This window comes from Myotis lucifugus, unplaced genomic scaffold, assembly GCF_000147115.1.
Source record: "Myotis lucifugus unplaced genomic scaffold, Myoluc2.0 scaffold_25, whole genome shotgun sequence".
NCBI lineage: Eukaryota > Metazoa > Chordata > Mammalia > Chiroptera > Vespertilionidae > Myotis > Myotis lucifugus.
In genome coordinates this window covers 3,646,353-3,666,151 of record NW_005871073.1, presented here as the reverse complement: position 1 = coordinate 3,666,151, position 19,799 = coordinate 3,646,353, and the positions used below count along the sequence as shown (strand labels likewise).

At 35.5% G+C, this 19,799-nt stretch overlaps 1 protein-coding gene across 2 annotated transcripts in view; it reads left to right on the top strand.

Annotated features, from left to right (window-relative positions):
* The window catches only part of PIGK (phosphatidylinositol glycan anchor biosynthesis class K), a 95,740-nt gene that overhangs the window by 25,640 nt on the left and 50,301 nt on the right, over window positions 1-19,799 (top strand). For both annotated transcript variants that reach the window (XM_006086099.3, XM_023751744.1), the window contains exons 4-9: window positions 6,305-6,440; window positions 8,345-8,456; window positions 11,262-11,358; window positions 13,868-13,985; window positions 15,098-15,208; window positions 17,344-17,516. In XM_006086099.3, the coding sequence (XP_006086161.1) occupies window positions 6,305-6,440; window positions 8,345-8,456; window positions 11,262-11,358; window positions 13,868-13,985; window positions 15,098-15,208; window positions 17,344-17,516 (747 nt within the window). The remainder of the gene's footprint in view (window positions 1-6,304; window positions 6,441-8,344; window positions 8,457-11,261; window positions 11,359-13,867; window positions 13,986-15,097; window positions 15,209-17,343; window positions 17,517-19,799) is intronic.

The following is a 19,799-nucleotide window of genomic DNA, read 5'->3' as shown; positions in this document are numbered from 1 at the left end:
TTAAAATATATCAAGTACTCAATAAATGTTAGTTATCATCGTATTAAACGAAAACACATGTGACTTTGAATATATAAGCCTTTAGCTAGCTAGTTGTACCCTCATGTAACATGTGTGCTGCTATTGACTTCCTGTCTCTGCAATGCACTTTTTAAAATTTTATTTCTAATAATATCAGGTCAAAATATCTGGTATCATATAATCTAGTAATGCCATTTGTTTGACATTTGGCAAGTTGAATGTAATTCATAAAATCTTAATTGACCTGCTGCTTCTAGATTTGTTATGATTACCTTCATAGTGCATAGTGGCGAGATTTATTAACTTGGAGGTTCCTCAACACATGGAAGAGGAGAAAGAAAAGCCTAAAAGTGAATGACTCTGGCATCAAGCTAATGATGATATAACAAAATTTGTTGCATTTGCTTGGTCCAACAGTCATTAAATTCCTGAAGAAGCAATAATATACAGAGTATTCCTGAATAATTTATGTCAGGAAAAAAAAAGTGACACCTTTGAGTAGAAACCCTGAGATTTATTAGTAAGAGAGCATCAAAGATCCCTTTGATCCTCAGTTACTGTTCTAGATTGGAATGATGATGTTATTGAAGATAAGCCTGGTGATCCTACCTCTGGTAGCTAAAAATGCTCTACAATAGTAATACTTGATTAGTAGCATGGTTTTAGAATGTATAGCAATTTTAAGTGAACAGTTTAGAAACATTTGACCAATATAGTACTTTATTTAAATTTCAGTGAAAATTTTTTATTAAGGTAATATCAATGTATCATAAATGAAAAGTTATCATTTCTGAAATTTCACACTCTAATAGTCTATGGCAGTGGTCGGCAAACTGCGGCTCGCGAGCCACATGTGGCTCTTTGGCCCCTTGAGTGTGGTTCTTCCACAAAATACCACGTGCGGGTGCGCATGTACAGTGGGATTGAAACTTCGTGGCCCATGCGCAGAAGTCGGTATTTTGTGGAAGAGCCACACTCAAGGGGCCAAAGAGCTGCATGTGGCTCGCGAGCTGCAGTTTGCCGACCACTGGTCTATGATAATAAAATGTTATTCATCTATATAAAATGTTATTCATCTACACACACACACACACACACACACACACACATATATATATTAGAGGCCCAGTGCATGAAAGTTCATGCACTGGGGTGGTGGGTCCCCTCAGCCCATCCTGCCCCCTCTCACAGTCTGGGAGTCCTCAGGGGATGTCCTACTGACGGCTTAGGCCCGCTCCTCTGCAGGAGGCTACAGGCTGATCAGGGGAAGACGCCAGCCCCATCACCCTGCTGTTGCTGCCACTGCCACCTCGCAGCCGCCAAGTTTTTTTCATCAACACGGACTCCAATCCCTTCACCATGAAAAAACGACAACTTTCTTTAGGCATTTTCAAGATGTCTCTTTCATAGAATATGACATTTCTTTCTTTCTTTTTTTTTATCCTCACCTGAGGATATTTTTCCATTGATTTTTAGAGAGCATGGAAGAGAGAGGGAAAGACAGAGAGAAACATCAATGTAAGAGGGACACATCAATTGGTTGCCTCCTGCATGAGCCCTAACCTGGGCCCCGGCCAGGGAGGAGCCTTCAACCTAGGTATGTGCCCTTGAGCAGAATCGAACCGGGACCCTGTGGTCCGCAGGCCGAGGCTCTATCCACTGAGCCAAACTGGCTAGGGCAGGATATGACATTTCTTAGCCCTTCCAGCAGTGGACCTCCGTTTTTTCCGCCAGGAGTGAGGTGGAAAAACCCTAGATCACCTTCTTGGATTCTTATTACCCAAGTGAGTGGTGTGCCGCAAGCTTAGCCAGTGAGCGGTCAGAAAAGGTATTTCTTGTGCAGCTCGCGTGCAGAGATGGGACTTCTGGTGTGCAGTGGCTGCCAGGCCCTCTCTCTCTGGCCTTTCACAGCTGCGACAAAGGCCCTCTTTTCTCTCTTCGACCCTTTGCAGCCATGGTGGCTTTGTCCTGATGGACGTCCGGAAGGTCATCCGGAAAATGTCCAGTCCAATTAGCGTATTACCTTTTTATTAGTATAGATAAACACTTTTATTAGTATAGATAAACACATATATATAGACACACATATATATATAGACATATATAACCACTGATTACTGGTTCCTGATTGGGCCAAGGGAAAATTTCAGGGAGGTGTGAAAGAGTCCTAGCAGTCCTGATGCAGGGCTTACCTGTTCCTTCAATGTTTGGCAAACATGATAATAGGAAATTATTTATTTTAGACCATTTTCCTCCCACATATGTTTCTTTTTTGATAAGTTTTAAACTTTCATTTTTATATTATGATCAATAAAATCTATATAAGCATGATCAAAGTATTCTATCTAGATTATATCCAAGAGTGGTGAGGGAAGACAATGTTAGCACTTTCTTATTTTATCTGTAAAAGGAAAGAAACTATGCTTCACTAATATTTATTATATATATTTAAAGTAGCAAATACTTAAGTCTTAGCAATCAGTGTATATATATATATATATACATATATATATATATATATATACACATATGTGTATATATATGTATGTGTATATATATATATATATATATACACACAGATTGCTAAGACTTAAGTATTTGCTACTTTAAATATATATAATAGACTTAAGTATATGTAAGTGCGTGTGTGTGTGTGTGTATATATATATATCCATCCTATATAATAAAAGGCTAATGTGCAAATTGCCCCCGCGGGAGTTTGACTGACCAGGAGTTCGACCGCTTGCTATGATGTGCGCTGACCACCAGGGGGCGGTGTGGAACGAAGGAAGGCCCAGCTGGCAGCTGGCAGCCAGGGGAAGGAAGGCCCTGATCGGCCCTGATCGCCGGCCAGGCCTAGGGACCCTACCCATGCATGAATTTCATGCACTGAGCCTCTAGTATATATAGGTATGCATATATATGTTTGTCTTCACATTCTTTTCTTTTACTGGAATACATGATTTAAAAAAATGTAAAAACTACCTATGTAAATAACCACTATGTATTGTTTGTTTTCAAACCCACTTTGAACTTCATATAACTTCAGTGCTCGCTTTTTCTTTTGGTTTTGTGTTAAGAGAAAGCCATATTACCATATGCTTTGTTTTGCGATGTAGCTTTTGCGGGGGCTTGAATAAAGTGTGAAAATTGAGTCATCATACCTGATAGTATAAGATTGCCAATCTGTAGGAATATCGTATTCTTGTATCGATTGGATATATATGAGGGATTTTGTCTTAATTTTAATAAGAAACAACTACCTATTATTTATAGGTGTGTAGTAGTATGTTTTCAGTGTAGATTGTCTTGGTCTTAATTCCAGCAGTTATTTTATACCCACTCAGTGAAGACTTAAATAACTGCTCAGACGCTAACTTGATATGCAAGTGAAAAAGACACTATGGAGTCAAGATAGATCTCATGATAACTGGTGTTCAAAGAATGTTTATTGGCCAAGGCGTAGTTAAATATAACTACTGAAAAGTAAACAGTCTGGAAGTTATGAATTGCATTTTGTACAACATGTTTTTTGTGAACAGACTTCTCATATCATCAAATCATATTGTAGTGTGGATGTCAAAATACAGAAAAATATGAACTGTAAAGCCAGGCCTGATGTTATCTCTTTCTCCATTTAAATATAACAGTAGCCATTTAGTTTTAGCAAAATAACATCATCCTTCAAGTGGAATTAATGTTTTTAGAGTAGTATTAGTTTGGTAGTTTTATTAGTTTAATTTATAATTTTATATTTATTTATAGTTTTATAAGAACTATAAACCTAAGGAGTTAACTTTCATGTATATATGTAAGCAGGGGTCCTCAAACTTTTTAAACAGGGGGCCAGTTCACTGTCCCTCAAACCGTTGGAGGGCCAGACTATAGTTTAAAAAACTATGAACAAATTCCTATGCACACAGCGGTGGCAAAAACACCCGGCGGGCCGGATAAGTGTTTTTGGTGGGCCACATGTGGCCCTCGGGCCGTAGTTTGAGGACCCCTGTATGTAAGTATTATTATACAAACAATTTAACACTTGGACCAAGTGAGAATTTTTTTCCTCTTGGAAAACAGTTCTGAATTGAACATTTCGTAAGTTTTAGAAACAGTGAACAGAGTGTGTGGTTGGACTTCTAAACCTTTGAAATTCAGTCTGTTTCCTGTCCAGTTTTTCATTTACTATCCACAAACATAATGATTTTTAAATGGTATATTGATTATGTTAACATAGGGTTATTGTGCTTATACTGAGGCTCAAAAGCATCTGGAGGAAAACCTGAAACTAATATAATGTTATATGTCACCTGTAATTGAAAAATACATTTAAAAATTTTAGGAAAAATATTGATTGAATTTATAATTTGAAGCTGAAATTATTACTTCTTTATGATACTGACATTGAGTAGATATTGAATCTTAAACCAAAAACATGGCCTAAAGAAATACTTTTTATTTTCATACTGAGATTGGGAGGTCAGTTCAGTATTGTTTAATGGTGGCTTTTAACAAAAATATCTGATTAATAATCACTTAATATAAGCTAATCATCTTACATTATTAAAAATATAAGATATATTTTCCATTTTAAGAGGAATAACTTTCATCATTTTTTGAATATGAATCAGTAACAGCTGAAGATCTGATCTTTGAATGTGGTGGAGTTGGAACCCTTTCAAAATATAAACCTAGCCAATTTTCAAGAAAAATCAAAATGATTCAGTTTTGAACTTTAATGTATTTGGAACATATGCAGCAGAACATTTTCTTCTTGTTATCTCCTGCCAAACTAGTTGCATATGCCAAATTAATCTTTCCCTTATGTTTGGGAAGCTCAAGTACAATAATTGATGTCCAGCACTTTTAATGGTAAGATAAAGATAAGTATTTAAGAGAAATTTTGTAATTTTCTCTTAAAGAAAGTATATGCAAAAATGAAAATATTTCATTCACTCCATGAATATTAGTTGAATGCCTACTATACACCAGGCTGTATTACTGATGGTTACAGTGGCGAACCAGGGTAGATAAAGCCCTGCCCGCAGAGAGTTTGTAATCTAATGGGGGTGGTGGTGGGAGATGATAGGGATTCAGATTCATAAATCACCTGTAGAAAATAAAATACATAACGAGAATAGGATATCTAAGCTGAGGTTGAAATGATATGAAGATTTGGGAGAAGAGAAGTCTAAATTTGGGCAGTAGCCCCTGAAATGGGAAAGGCTTGGCATATTCGTAGGACAGAAAGGTCAGTGATGGAACATGGTGGATGGTAGCGGCCAAACAAAGCTAGAGAGATAGAGACCACATTAATTGAGCTTTTTAGACCATGTAAGGAGTTTTGATTTTCCTCTAATTATAGTGGCGAGTCCTTGGAGGGTTTTAAGTAAGAAAGTTTAATGTTTTGACTTATTTAAGGAAGATCACCCTGGTGGCTATAAGGAGAATGGACTGTAAAAAGGTGAGAATGGAAGCAGGAAGCCAGGGGGGAGCTATTCTAGTGCCGTCCAATCAAGAGATGATGGTGGCTGGTACTGGGGAGCTGGAGCTGGTGAAGAGTGATTGGGTAGGAGATGTAATCCTGTGATACACTGATTGCACTTGCTTCTGGATTTCGTGTTTTCATATTTAAGCATTTGTGCTTCTGACAGTCAAATTCGTTGGAATATCATAGTTTAACATGAATTGTGTAAGTCCTGAGAATGTCACATATTACTAATTTATTTTTAAATGTTTGGGGAGGACAGTGTGGTTCCTACCGCTTCCTCTTGCTATATGGCATAAAGTACACTCTGTTGGGAAAAAATTTAAATTAGTAACTTTAAGTTCTGCAGATAAATTCATGCCAGATTGCTCTAATTTCTCTACTTTAAAACTTATACTATATAAGGATATGAAAAAATAACTCTTTTAAGTATGTAATCAATAATGATTTCTAGTTATTTTTAAAAATATATATTTTATTGATTTTTTACAGAGATGAAGGGAGAGGGATAGAGAGTTAGAAACATCGATGAGAGAGAAACACCGATCAGCTGCCTCCTGCACACTCCCCAATGGGGATGTGCCCGCAACCAAGGTACATGCCCTTGACTGAAATCGAACCTGGGACCCTTGAGTCCGCAGGCCGACGCTCTATCCGCTGAGCCAAACCGGTTAGGGCTCAAGTTATTTTTAATGAAGGAAAGAATGAAAACAATGCCACATGACATAGAGAAAATGCATCTGTTTTTAACTTTTTGGTTTTATTTAAATAATATATTTTCTGGAATTTTTTTTCTAGCCACATTGTTCTGATGCTTGCAGATGATATGGCCTGCAACCCTAGGAATCCCAAGCCAGCTACAGTATTTAGTCACAAGAATATGGAACTAAATGTATATGGAGATGATGTGGAAGTAGATTATAGAAGTTATGAGGTAAATTTTTAATTTAGCAACATTTTTGAAATGTAGTTATTGTTACTCTTAAGTTCTAAAATAGTGGTAGAATAAAATAGTATTGTTCTTTGTCTTCAAACTTTGTACATAATAGTTATTTAAGCCTTGATATAATTCTGTTTCTGGAGTTCATATTAAGGAAACAATATATAAGTAAAACTATCACAACATGAATATTTTAAATATGTATTTAGGATAAAATAATTTTATCTTTGTTTTTATGAGAGCATTTTAGTGAGGTTTCATATATTTACTTTCCTTTACAGTAAATGTATTATTTGTTTTTCATATTTGATCAAAAATTTTAAGTTTTATATTTTTAGTAAATATATTAATTGTGGAAAAATTAAAATGACTAACAAAAAACTCACCCATATTTCCACTACTTAGAGGTAACCACTTTTAATATGCTTCTAGTGTTTTTATGCATATATGATTAAAATAAAAATGTAAACTTGAATAGTGGCACTATACTATATTTTCTCCCTTAAAATGTCATTTTAAGTTTAATAGATTGTAGCCCAGCTGGCATGACTCAGTGGTTGAGCATTGACCTATGAACCAAGAGGTCATGGTTCTATTCCCTGTCAGGCTACATGCCCAGGTTGTGGGCTTGATTCCCAGTGCGGGGCCTACCAGAGGCAGCCAATCAATGATTCTCTCTCATCATTGATGTTTCTCTCTCTCTCTCCCTTTCTCTTCTTCTCTGAAATTAATAATAAAAAAAAGATTGTGAATATGTTTAAAATTTGAAGTGTTCTTTGATGAAGTTTTCCTCAATAATCCTTCTTTTACTAAGTCTACCAAAAGTAAGACACAATGTGCTGTATTCCCAGAATTGTTTGAAGCAATTTTAAAAGCATATCTATGTCCTTCCAGGCTGTAAACTACTTGAGGACATGACATATATTACCTATCTTATATCTAGCAAGTACCTTTAGCCCTTTAAAGACTTTAAAGAATATTTGTTGAATGATTAAATGTATATAAATGTTGGACTTTCTATTTGTTTATTTAGTCATTATAAAATGTAGAACAGAATTTTTCCTTCCTTTTTAGCCAATAAGACATCCTATTAAAACACTTAAAAATTTGCTGTCTTCTGGGATAAATTTAAACCAAAGAGCTTACACACACACATGCACACACACACACACCATGATCTAGAGAAAAGCCAAACAAAAAAGCTAGAAAGATTTTCTGCTTTTTAAATTTAGATCTGTATAATATAACTTTAAATTAGCATTACGTTCTCCATGACTTTAAATATGCTTTCAAAGAATCCCAGAGGTGCAGAAATTCCAGGTTGGGAGATCTGGTTTAAAGAGGCATGAATTTTTTACATGTTCAAGATATTTTCGTGAAATTTAACAAAATGCACTAAAAAATCAAAGATACATAACTTGGGGATTATTCATGGACCGATCCATATGGTTTTATTTTTATGATTTATGGACCTGTCTTTCATGGTTGAACTAGAACTGACGGAAGTGTTTGCCCAGATTAACTGCAATAGTTATATAGCTGAATTTATTCACAAGTTTCTATATATTTTTTTATCTTCCTAAAGAATTGCCTATGAAGCCAGATTTATAAAATTCTTGGCAATACTTTGCATAGCTTTTAAGTTTTAAATTTAGAATTAACTCCCCCCTCCCCCCAAGTAGTTTTTGTTAGTTTTTTTTTAAATGAAGGCAGTTATTTTGAGGTGCATATTTAAATGAATATATTTTTAGTTTATTTCTCTTTGTGTTTATTTTCAATTTATATTGAGTAATACATAGAGAAAGGAGAAAGAATATTTTTTTAAGTAAAAAAAAATATCAGGTTTCCCTATGTTCTATTTTATCTGATCTCTCTCTCTCTCTCTCTCTCTCTTTCAGGTAACTGTGGAGAATTTTTTACGGGTATTAACTGGGAGGATCCCACCTAGTACTCCTCGGTCAAAACGTCTTCTTTCTGATGATAGGAGCAATATTCTTATTTATATGACAGGTAATTTCAGAATTTAGATATTTAATAATAGGATATACTCTTTTCAATAAGAAATTTGCATGGAAAGAAATTTAAACAACTTAAATGATTTTTTGGTTAAAATAGTTGATTTGTTATACAGTTCCCTCTGTTATTTAGTTCTCATAATATATAACAACTTGAAATAATATTTAAGAACAGTATAACGTTTTGTGCTGTCCCTTAGTTTCTTATTTCTGTTTTTTACTATTACCCTGGTAAAGCTTCTTATGTTTTACTTAATATCCTGCTTTAGCCTCCTTGCCTTCAGTTTTGTCTCCTATTAATTGTCCTACTGAAGTATTTAATAGAAATTGCAAATCTATCCGTCCTCTTCTTAAACCTCTGGTTTCCAATGATGGAGTCTCAAATATTAGTGTGTATAAGGATTACCTAAATGCAGATACTTAGGCCTTTTCCTAAAATCCTGATTTAGTTTTGCTCCAGAGTGTGGCTCATGAAACTGCATTTTTAGTATAGTTCCCCAATATGAGCTGCTGTAGTCTTTTGTCTATACATTGAGTGCTGTTGTAAAGTCTTCCATAATATAGTTATATTATTTGTGGAGTTATACTATATGTAATATATAATTAATATAATTTAGTTAATATTATTACTGATTTAATTTAGTTCTTATACTTTTTCTAATTCCCTTCCAAGCATTGGACCATTTCTGTCCTCATATTGTTTGCTTATGCTTATTGCCTTTGCTTATTGATGTCTTCTCAGTTCACTTTGCCTACCTGATTATTCCTTAACGTTTTAGTCTGAGTGATTTTCCTTTCTAAGTCTAGGGTGACCTATGTTTTCAATTGCTTGCAGCAGTTTGAGTTTACACCTGTTGTCCCAATGTAATTAATAATGCCTCCTTTCTTCCTCAGACGTGTCCTGGTATGTCCTGGTATTGCCCTAAGATACTTCTCATCTCCATGGCTGGTGTAGGCTCTTTTCTTTGCACTCCCATATTAATCTGCAGTTTCTATTTTAGCATTTAAGTTATGATTACTTTTTTGTCTGGATATTTATTGACTTTATTACATTTTGAACTCCAAGGTGTCAATGATGATGTGTCTTTCACCTTTTTATCACCAGTGCTCTGTCTTATAGTAGTATTCAGTAAATATGAATGTTGATCAGTTGTCATTTAAACATTTTTTTCAGGGACATTCCATTAAGCTGATGATAAAACAGGTGCAGAATGATTCTTAGATGTCACAGGAAGGCTGTTACTGACCCCTACTTAGCGGTTTCCTTTTATTTATCTATCATTCTGCATTTATTTACAGCTTTTAAAATGCAGTCAATTTATAAACCTTATAAATGAACTCAGCAGAGTTCATGAAGTCAGGAAAATTTTAATTTTAGTTTATTTAAGTTACAAGAAATTTTAAAGCCTTTGTGGCAAATGGGATGAAGTATAGTCTTGTAGCTTAGCTTTATTTGATGCACCAAACAAGAGGTTTTACAACAATTTTTTTTCTGAGTTGATTGATATGGAAGAAATTCCAGTAATCTAAAATAGGATTTTGTAAATGATGGTCCATGAAAGGGCTCCCTGTTTTGAAAATCAAGTTTTAGTGGAACATAGTCGCATCCATTTGTTTTACATGTTTTCTATGACTGCTTTTACACTACAATAGCAGAGTCCTGATAACCCACAAGCTTGTAACATTTACTACCTGGCTCTTTACAGAAGGAGTTTGCTAACCCATGGAAGAAGACAGGAGGGTTGCTAATTATAAATGGTAATAAAACTGATAATAGCTAGTATTTTCTGAGGCTTACTATACCTAAGGTAGTATTCTAAACCACTGTGTCTAGTTCATTTCATCCTCACAGCAACCGAAGGTGCTGATATTTAGAATTGATATAGGGTTGTGTGGGTTGTGCACTTCACTTAAGTGTTTGGGTAGGGAGGTGAGTGGCAGCTAAAATTCAGTATATGTTTACACTTACTAAGCTGTGTGCCCTGCCATAGAGTTGTCTAATGGGAAGGAGAAGTATTTTCCCCCCACAAAGGCATACCCACTAACCACTTCTGAGCTCACAGGACTGCATATATTCAGAGAGGCAGTAAAATAGAAAACTTTTTCTATTTTGCTGCCCAGTGGGAGGTGCCTTTATAAAATCTGTAGCTATGTAGGCATGCTAATGAAGGTCTTACTGACATATTTCTCACTTTACAGCTGAAGAAACTGAGGCATAGAAAGATTAAGTAATTTAAGATAACAGTCATTAAGTGGATAAGATGTTGTTAGAATCCAGACAGATTGAGTCTTTAATTCATTCTAAATGTCAGAATCTTCTGGTCAACTCTCCAGGGTGGAATTTGATACTTGTAAAAACATCACTTTTTAAGTGATAACTACATTTTCTAGTAGTAAAGCATTCCAAGTATACACTGTGAATAGTGCTGGCATACCATGAGACTTGCTAGTGTCTTCTACTTCTTTCTCACCACACGTGTTTGCTCAGTGTATGAGAAATTTTCATCTATGGAAACTCATTTCTGACCTAATAATGGAGCCAATGAGAAAATATAAATGTGCTTTTCTATAATTGAATGATAGAAAAACTCTTAGAGATATTATATCTACTACTTTTATGTCTATCATTATTCTCTTTCTAATTGGTATAAAATTAACTTTCACAGTATTTTTTACTTTAGAGTATGTAATAACAAATAATATTAAAGATTGCCATGAAAGAAAGAAATATTTATATCTGGATATATGTAGTTTGCATTAAAAAATGCGTCTGTTTGATCTTTTTGCCTCTTCCTATAAGGACATGGTGGCAATGGTTTCTTGAAATTTCAAGATTCTGAAGAAATTACCAACATAGAACTTGCAGATGCTTTTGAACAAATGTGGCAGAAAAGACGGTAATTAGCAAATAACTACTTTTCACAAGATAAATTGGTACCTAATTTTTCCATGATTAGTAGATCTGTAGATCCTCCTTTATGAGATTTTTAACTTATTTGAATCATTTCTTTTAGATTTATGTTTGTTATTTCTATTGAATGGAGTTATTTTTAGAAGAAAAAATTCAGTTATTGAAGACCATGGAAAAAAGTTAACCTTTTAAGATCACAACTCTTATTATTTAACCATCTTTTTGAGGAGCTAAGAGTCCCACTAACAACGTTCCTCATTATGTAGGGGGATTATGAACATATATTCATTTTCCAGCTTGTACCTATTCTTACTTTTTGCACATTCTCTGGCCCTGCGTGTGATAACAATATATTACTATTTGGAAAAAATGTTGAAATTACCATTCGCATAAAATTTGTAACTTGACTCACTTTATGATGATATATTGTTATTAATCTAATGCTAAGCATCCCTTTAGTTGAAAGTTGTTATATGAACTTATTGAGTGAATTTAAAATAAAACAGTGTGGTGATGGCCAGAAGGAAGCGGGGAGCAGGACTGGATGGAGTGGGCAAAGGGAGGAAAATGGGGACATCTGTAATAGTGTCAACAATAAAAATAAAGTTAAAAAATAGCCATAGCACTGCTTTTAACTTGGTTACCTTCAATAAACACCTATGGGTACCTTTTAAACATATGGCACAGAGGGTAATGTGATGCTTATTTTGCCTTGAAAGGGTTAAAAATATAGTAGAAGAGAATACACAACTACGCTACAAATTAACTATTATAAATATTGAATTATAAGCATAAGCAGAATATATGGAAGTATTGAGGAGGAAGATTTTGCTAGTTACTGGTTTTATCTTATTCGTAGTTTACATTTATTGAATGCATACTAGGTGCTGGGCATTGTGTGATTAAGTTTTAATAACAGCTCCATGAAGTAGCTACTTTTATTATTCCTGCTTTTTATAAATGATTAAATTGAGCTAAACAGATTCAGTAACTTGCCACACTTTACACAACTAGAAAGTGCCAGCACTAGGATCCATGCCCAGGTGATGCAATATTGTACTGCTTCACGTAACCTTAGAAGTTTCTGATCCTCAGGGGCCTCCACTGAGTTTGTCTCACAAGAAATGTTATATTAATTGTACCTTCTATCATCTGCTTAGATATTGTGGTTCAAGATTACATACTTTTGCCTGGCCGGCTTGGCTCAATGGTTGAGCATCAACCTATGAACCAGGAGGTCACGGTTCGATCCCTGGTCAGGGCACATGCCCAGTTGTGGGCTCGGTTCCCAGTATAGGGTGTGCAGAAAGCAGCCAATCAGTGATTCTCTGTCACCATTGATGTTTCTATCTCTCTCTCCCTCTCCCTTCCTTTCTGAAATCAATAAAAAAATTAAAAAAGAAAGATTACATACTTTCTTTTCTAGGTGCAATGTTAGCTATTTGCCTAGATCCAGTGTCTGCGATAAACCTCTGAGAAAACGTATCTGCTCCCTACTTTCACTTTCACCAGTGAGGCAGCTCATTCTAAAATATATAGCTTATTGTGTTTATTCTTTCACTTAAAAAAAGCCTTTGGTGGCTTCTTCAAATTTATAGGATAGGATCCAGACTTTATATTGGATACTTTATTTACAGATTGACCTAACCTACCTTTTTGAAATGAATTTCCCTCCATTTCCCCAAATTACTTTAAATCCTAGCTATATAGTACTATTCTCCCATTCCCCCAAACATTTATACTTATTCACATGTATGTGCCTTAGCACAAGCGTTTTCTTTCTTTGCTGGAATGGGCTTTTTCTTTCTTTGTTGGATACAATAACACTCACTCGTCACTGCCCATGTCAGACATCACCTTTTCCTGACCTGCCTTTCTTTATAGTTCTCTCTGTTCCTTTCTCAGTGCTCTTACAGCACTTTGACTTTCCTAAGCAATATGAGGGCAGGGACTGTTGTATTTCCAGCTTAGTATCAGGCACATTGTAGGCTCTCAATAAATATTTGTATCACTTATCGTACAGTTTAGCATCTGTCTTCCAGTTAAATTTTTAAGCTCTTTGAGTATGGTGACTAAGTCATATTTGTGTGTGTGTGTGTGTGTGTGTGTGTATTTTTTTTTTTTTAATTTCTATTTTTTTTTCTGAATGTAGGTCAGTTTCTAGGGCAGCATGAGTACCAAGTATGTGTTTGTTGAATTCAGTATTGAGTATTCATTTGGATTCTGAATTATGTGGCACAGATAAGGGAAGGGGAAAGAGTTGAGGCACAATAACCACTCCCCACTGAGGTGGTTTTTCTGGACAGGATTATACCTTTAATATTTCTAATATCAAATTTGTATTGGGAATTCTACTGAAAAGTTTCAATTTTTAACTAATGAAATGACTAAGATATAACTTAAACATGTTATGCTATGGAAGTATTGTAAAAATATTAGTCAATGTATGATTAACAGCATGATTCATGTCAAAGATATTACTACTTTTCTTTCAGCTACAATGAGCTACTGTTTATTATTGATACTTGTCAAGGAGCATCCATGTATGAGCGATTTTATTCTCCTAACATAATGGCTTTAGCTAGTAGCCAAGTGGGGGAAGATTCACTCTCGGTAGGTAATTTTTCCCATTTGTAAACTGCATTGTCTTTAGAATGTGTAGCTATTTCTCAAATCACTTATATGCTTAATGAGTATATCTGCTACTTCTTATTCTTAGACTTTTTTAATACCTTAGAAGGAAACTTTGATTACATTTAAAACATTGGTTATAATTATGTTATTAGACATATATTTTTTGCTTGGCTTTTGAAACTTTTTTTTTTTTAAATTGAGGTATAATTGACATTGGTTTTAGGTGTATAACATGATTTGATATCTTATATAATAAAAGCCTAATATGCTAAGTGTCCGGTCGTCCGGTCATCCATTCAACCAATCAAAGTGTAATATGCTGATGATATGCTAAGGCCGCTCAATTGCTCGCTATGACATGTACTGACTACCAGGGGGCAGACAGTCGATGGTCAACCAGCTGCTATGATGTGCACTGACCACCAGGGAGCAGATGCTCCTACCGGTAGGTTAGCTTGCTGCTGGGGTCCGGCCAATTGGGACTGAGTGAGACAGGCTGGACATGCCCTGGAGCCCTCCCTCGGTCCCTCCCTGGCTGGCCAACCTCCCGCGTCCCTCCCCGGTCCCGATCTGCACCAGTGGGGTCCCTCAGCCTGGCCTGTGTTCTCTCGCAATCTGGGACCCTTTCGGGGATGTTGGAGAGCTGGTTTCGGCCTGATCCTGCAGGCCAGGCCAAAGGACTGCACTGGTGCCTGAATTCGTGCACCAGGCCTCTAGTTTGTATATATTGTGAAATGATCACCACAATAAGTGTAAATAACATCTGTCACCATACACAGTTATATAATTTTTTTTCATGTAATGGGAACTTTTAAGATCTCTTTTAGCAATGTTCAAATATGCAATACAGAATTATTAATGGAAGTTGCCGTGCTATAAATTACACACCCATGATTTGTTTATTTTATGACTGGAGGCTTGTACCTTTTGACTTCCTTCAGCTATTTGGCCCACCACATATCTCCATGCCTTTGGCAACCACCAATCTGTTCTCTGTATCTATGAGCTTGTTTTATTTTTATTCCATATTATTTTATTCTTTTTTTTATGGCTGAATAATATGCTATTGTATATGTTTTGGTTTTTTGTAGCATCAACCTGATCCTGCAATTGGAGTTCACCTTATGGATAGATACACATTTTATGTCTTAGAATTTTTGGAAGAAATTAATCCAGCTAGCCAAACTAATATGAATGACCTTGTAAGTATTTGCTTGATTTGATTATAGCACATAGGTATGCTAATCTTAACATGATCAGTGAAGTTGATTATTCCCTGTACTACTAGGGTACTGTGCCATATGCTGAAGGCAGCCTTGTAAAACCACACCTTGAATCTACCTTTACAGTAGTATCTTTTTCTTCACTACAAGAAACCTATAGATTTAGACCAGTTATCTTGCTCTTCCTTGAGATACTTTTCTATTTTCATTCATTTGCTCTGCTCTTTTTCTTACCAGAAATGTACTTTTTTATATTCACATATTGAAATTCTGCCTATTTTTCAGGAGTAAAATCAGATCCTGCCTCCTTCAGGAAGTCTTCCCAAATTCTTCCCTGTTGGAATTTGCATAAAATAAATAAAGCTTTTCATAGCTTTATTTCTCTTTCATATCATTTACCATAGTCTATCTTTTTTTGAACTTACTGAGTGTGGGTGTCTTTCTCGCTTAATGGGAAGTTCTTGGAGTAGAGGGACCTTTTCTTAAGTATTTTTGTGCACCTACAACTTTTAATACAGTGTACTGACATGGCTTGTTGAATTTAGCTCACTTTTTCCACTGATTTTTCTGTACTGGTTGTATCTTTTTAAATAAATCTATTTAGAGGTTGCTATTGAAGATAGGCATAACTGCCCTAGCTTGTTTGGCTCAGTGGATAGAGCGTCGGCCTGCAGACTGAAGGGTCCCAGGTTTGATTGTGGTCAAGGGCACATGCTAGGGTTGTGGCCTTGATCCTCAGTAGGGGGCGTGCAGGAGGCAGTGTATCAATGATTTCCTTTCATCATTGATGTTTCTCTCTCTCCCTTTCCCTTCCTCTCTGAAATCAATTAAAAAGAAATAAAGAAAGTAGGCATAATAAAAGCTTGAAACAATTCTAGATTGGATAATTACTGTGCATCAATGACATTCACTCTTTCCCCCCCCATTAATTTACATCTTGTTCATGCAGTCACATATTTCTTGAGTTATTGCTAAGTGCCAGGCACTGACTATACCCTAGTGAAAGAGGCAGGCACTGTCCTTACCTTCATGTAGCTTCAGAATGAAGGGGGTGTTGGGTAAACCTTGAGGACAGGACCATGTCTTACCAATTTTTGTTTCTTCTGTGAAGGTAACAGTAGGAAGTGTATGTAATAATAGATACTTTATATGCTTTGCTGAGTGATTGAATATGTGTGTGTCCTTGGTAATTTATTGATGTGGGTTATCAGGAGTAAGATTAACTTAAAAATTACTGTGAGATCTGTGTAGCAATGAAGTTGTGCTTTTAGACAATAGTCTTTGGAGCACTGGTGTCTGCAGGTGCCATGGATTTGTTCTCATCATGCATAAACTATGAAAGTTACTTGATTTATGGAATCGTTTCCATAGGTTCATAGCAGGAGAGCAAGGGGGATATCTAGTGGGGAGGCTATGCTTGAACTCCCTGTGATCCAGAGCACTTCTACTTCATTTTTTTTTACATATTGGGTTATGTTATTTTTTTAAATATGCATATTTTTATTGATTTCAGAGAGGAAGGGAGAGGGAGACAGAAGTATGAGAGAGAATCACTGATCAGCTGCCTCCTGCGTGCCCCCCACTGGGGACAGAGCCAGCAACCTAGGCATGTGTCCTTGACTGGAATCGAATCTGGGACCCTTCAGTCTGCGGCTCTATCCACTGAGCCAAACCAGCTAGGGCAACCGTGTAATTTTTAATTTGAATTTAAAGTTTGAATGAAGGGTCACAATTACAAAACATTTAAAGAAACCACTCAGGCAGAGCAACCTCCTAAGATAGATATAGATGTAGAAAAAACCAGTTCTCTTGTCATAGTGTTGCATTTGCATTCTCATAGATTTAAGGGTTCAAAATACACTTTGTAGCATATGATTCAAAAACTTGAATGTTTTTTACTCTACCCTGGCAGTTTCCCGTGTTATCACCTGTTCTTATGTCTTTATAACTTTCTTAGAATGTCAAGCACTACTATAACAGTGAAACCTTTATCTTTAGAAACGTATCTTCTTTAGGTTGGGAGAGCTTTAAAAACACAATGCAGTCTACTATATTGTGTTATGGCTTAATAAAAGCTGTATGTGTATTTATTATTCTTACATATATTTTTTCAGTTTCAGGTATGTCCGAAAAGTCTATGTGTGTCTACTCCTGGACATCGCACTGATCTTTTTCAGAGGGATCCTAAAAATGTCCTGATAACCGATTTCTTTGGAAGTGTACGGAAAGTGGAAATTACAACAGAGACTATTAGTTTGCAACCAGATTTAGGAATCCTGGAAAGCAGGTATTCATCTTAATTATTATTCAAATAGAAGATCCTAGTTTAACAATTTTTAAATTTTTATGTAACAAGAGTAAGCGATGAAAGTTGGTGTTTGTAAATAAAATTACACACTTCTACCCAATCTTCACTTTATGTAGGCCCTATGCATTTCAGATTTATGGGCAAAAGCTATAAATATCAGTGAGAAGCTATGATCATGATTAGGATTATGTCATAACTCCAAAATATAATGTTTGTAGTAAGATGATTTAAGATTTGCTAAAAAAAAAAAGAAAAAAAAAGACTAAAATGTTTCCCGTAACTGGCTGTCTCACAGCCATACTTTTCTGTTGTTGGAGGTGTATATAATGGCTCAGAAAACCTTCATGAAAGGTCAGGTATGTGAACATTTCAAAAGATTAATCTCTAATGAATGTGTTTGCTGTCACCAATCGAAGTAGAAGGTATTAAGTGATGTAACATTGAATAGGGAAGTTGGCAGCTGGGCATTTAGTGTGTAATACGGGCCCTAGGAATCTGGCAGATGCAAGGCAGATAAACATAAAAAGGGAAGTGAGTGCCAAAAGAATACAGGTGCCAAATACATACTTCAAACCATAATACAATGCTTGTTGTTCAGAATTTCTTCCGGCTCCAGCAATCTGATTAGTTCTCTGACTGCCATCTGTTTTGGCTTCTAGAGCCTGAATGGTTTGTGAGCCTGATTCAGTTATATCTCTGGCTTTTCCCTAGTGCTGTATTTTGTTAATCTGAAACGTTTTCTCTGGGGCTATTGTAAATTTGAAGTGACCCTCCATCAACAGGTGCCACTGTTTAGGATTTGTTTTGGAGGCTTTTGGTAAAGGAATGGAAGAGAGAGGTATAAGCCAGGTACTTCCTTCTTGGGGAGTGGATTGTGTTTGAGTGAGCAGTGAGTGTGCATTCATGTGTGCGTGTGTGTGTGTGCGCGCGCGCGCGCGCGCAAGGGGGGGGAGAGGGAAATTAGTTGTTTTTGGGTATGTGAATTTTATAAATATTTATAATTTATTTTTTTCTCTGTAAACATTTTTAAAGGCAAAATATTTTGTTAGGATTAAATAGTTAATATCCACTTTCTTGAAATATATACTTTACTAGGTATTGAACTTTACTTGATATTATTATTAATTATTTCCTATTCTGGATATTCAAGGCCTTGGATTTTTTTCTTTTCAGTTTTCTTAAGACAGCAGATCATATCACTTTTATTTACTGTTTAATACTTTCAAATTACCTTTGTAAAATAGTTGAACTGTATCTTACTACTTAGCAACTAAACTTGGAATTGAGTTACTATATGTCTTTTACCAAATTCATTTTATTTCCCTTGAACTTAAGTCTATGAGATGTGATATATCTTCTCTTAACCATATGAACACTGCATTAATTTTCTTTATAGTCAAGGACTATCTTTATACTCCTTCTGTACTTATTTTCTGTCCTCTTCACCTCACAAAATATTAAATATGTAATAATTGTACAATAAAAAATGATTTCAGTGGAATTCTACTGTTTCATTATATATTATGGAAGAATGGAATTTTGTCTCATAAATTATCCCCATGTACTGTGATGGATGCAAAAATAGTTGATACTGAAGAGTATCTTAATTCCTCTTTAATTGAGAAAATCATTTTAAACATTAAAGCCAGACACCAGGCACCGTTGAATTAGAGCACCCTCTAGTGTTTATTAAAAAAAACTTATTTAGAATATTGCTTACAGATGGTTTCATGATCACTGGCATAGACTATCTAATTAATTTAGAAAAATTAAGTTCCCAAAATGCTTCAGGAATTTCTACATGGGTGTTACAAATATTATCTTGTATGTAGTTATATTTACATGCAAAAGTGAATGATAGCCAGTGCTTTGAGAAAAGTATACTAATGAGAGATCAGATATTGTGAAAACTATTTTATTAAGGAAATTATGGGCTAGATTCACAGCCGGGGGCAAACTACGGCCCGCGGGCCAGATCCGGCCCATTTGAAATGAATAAAACTAAAAAAAAAAAAAGACCGTACCCTTTTATGTAATGATGTTTACTTTGAATTTATATTAGTTCACACAAACACTCCATCCATGCTTTTGTTCTGGCCCTCCGGTCCAGTTTAAGAACCCATTGTGGCCCTCGAGTAAAAAAGTTTGCCCACCCCTGGGCTAGAATGTGTATGTATTTTTTCAGATCTTAATTTAAAAATATTAACACAGTAGCTGCTATTAAAATTGTCAGTTATACTTTAAAATATTACTTTATACATT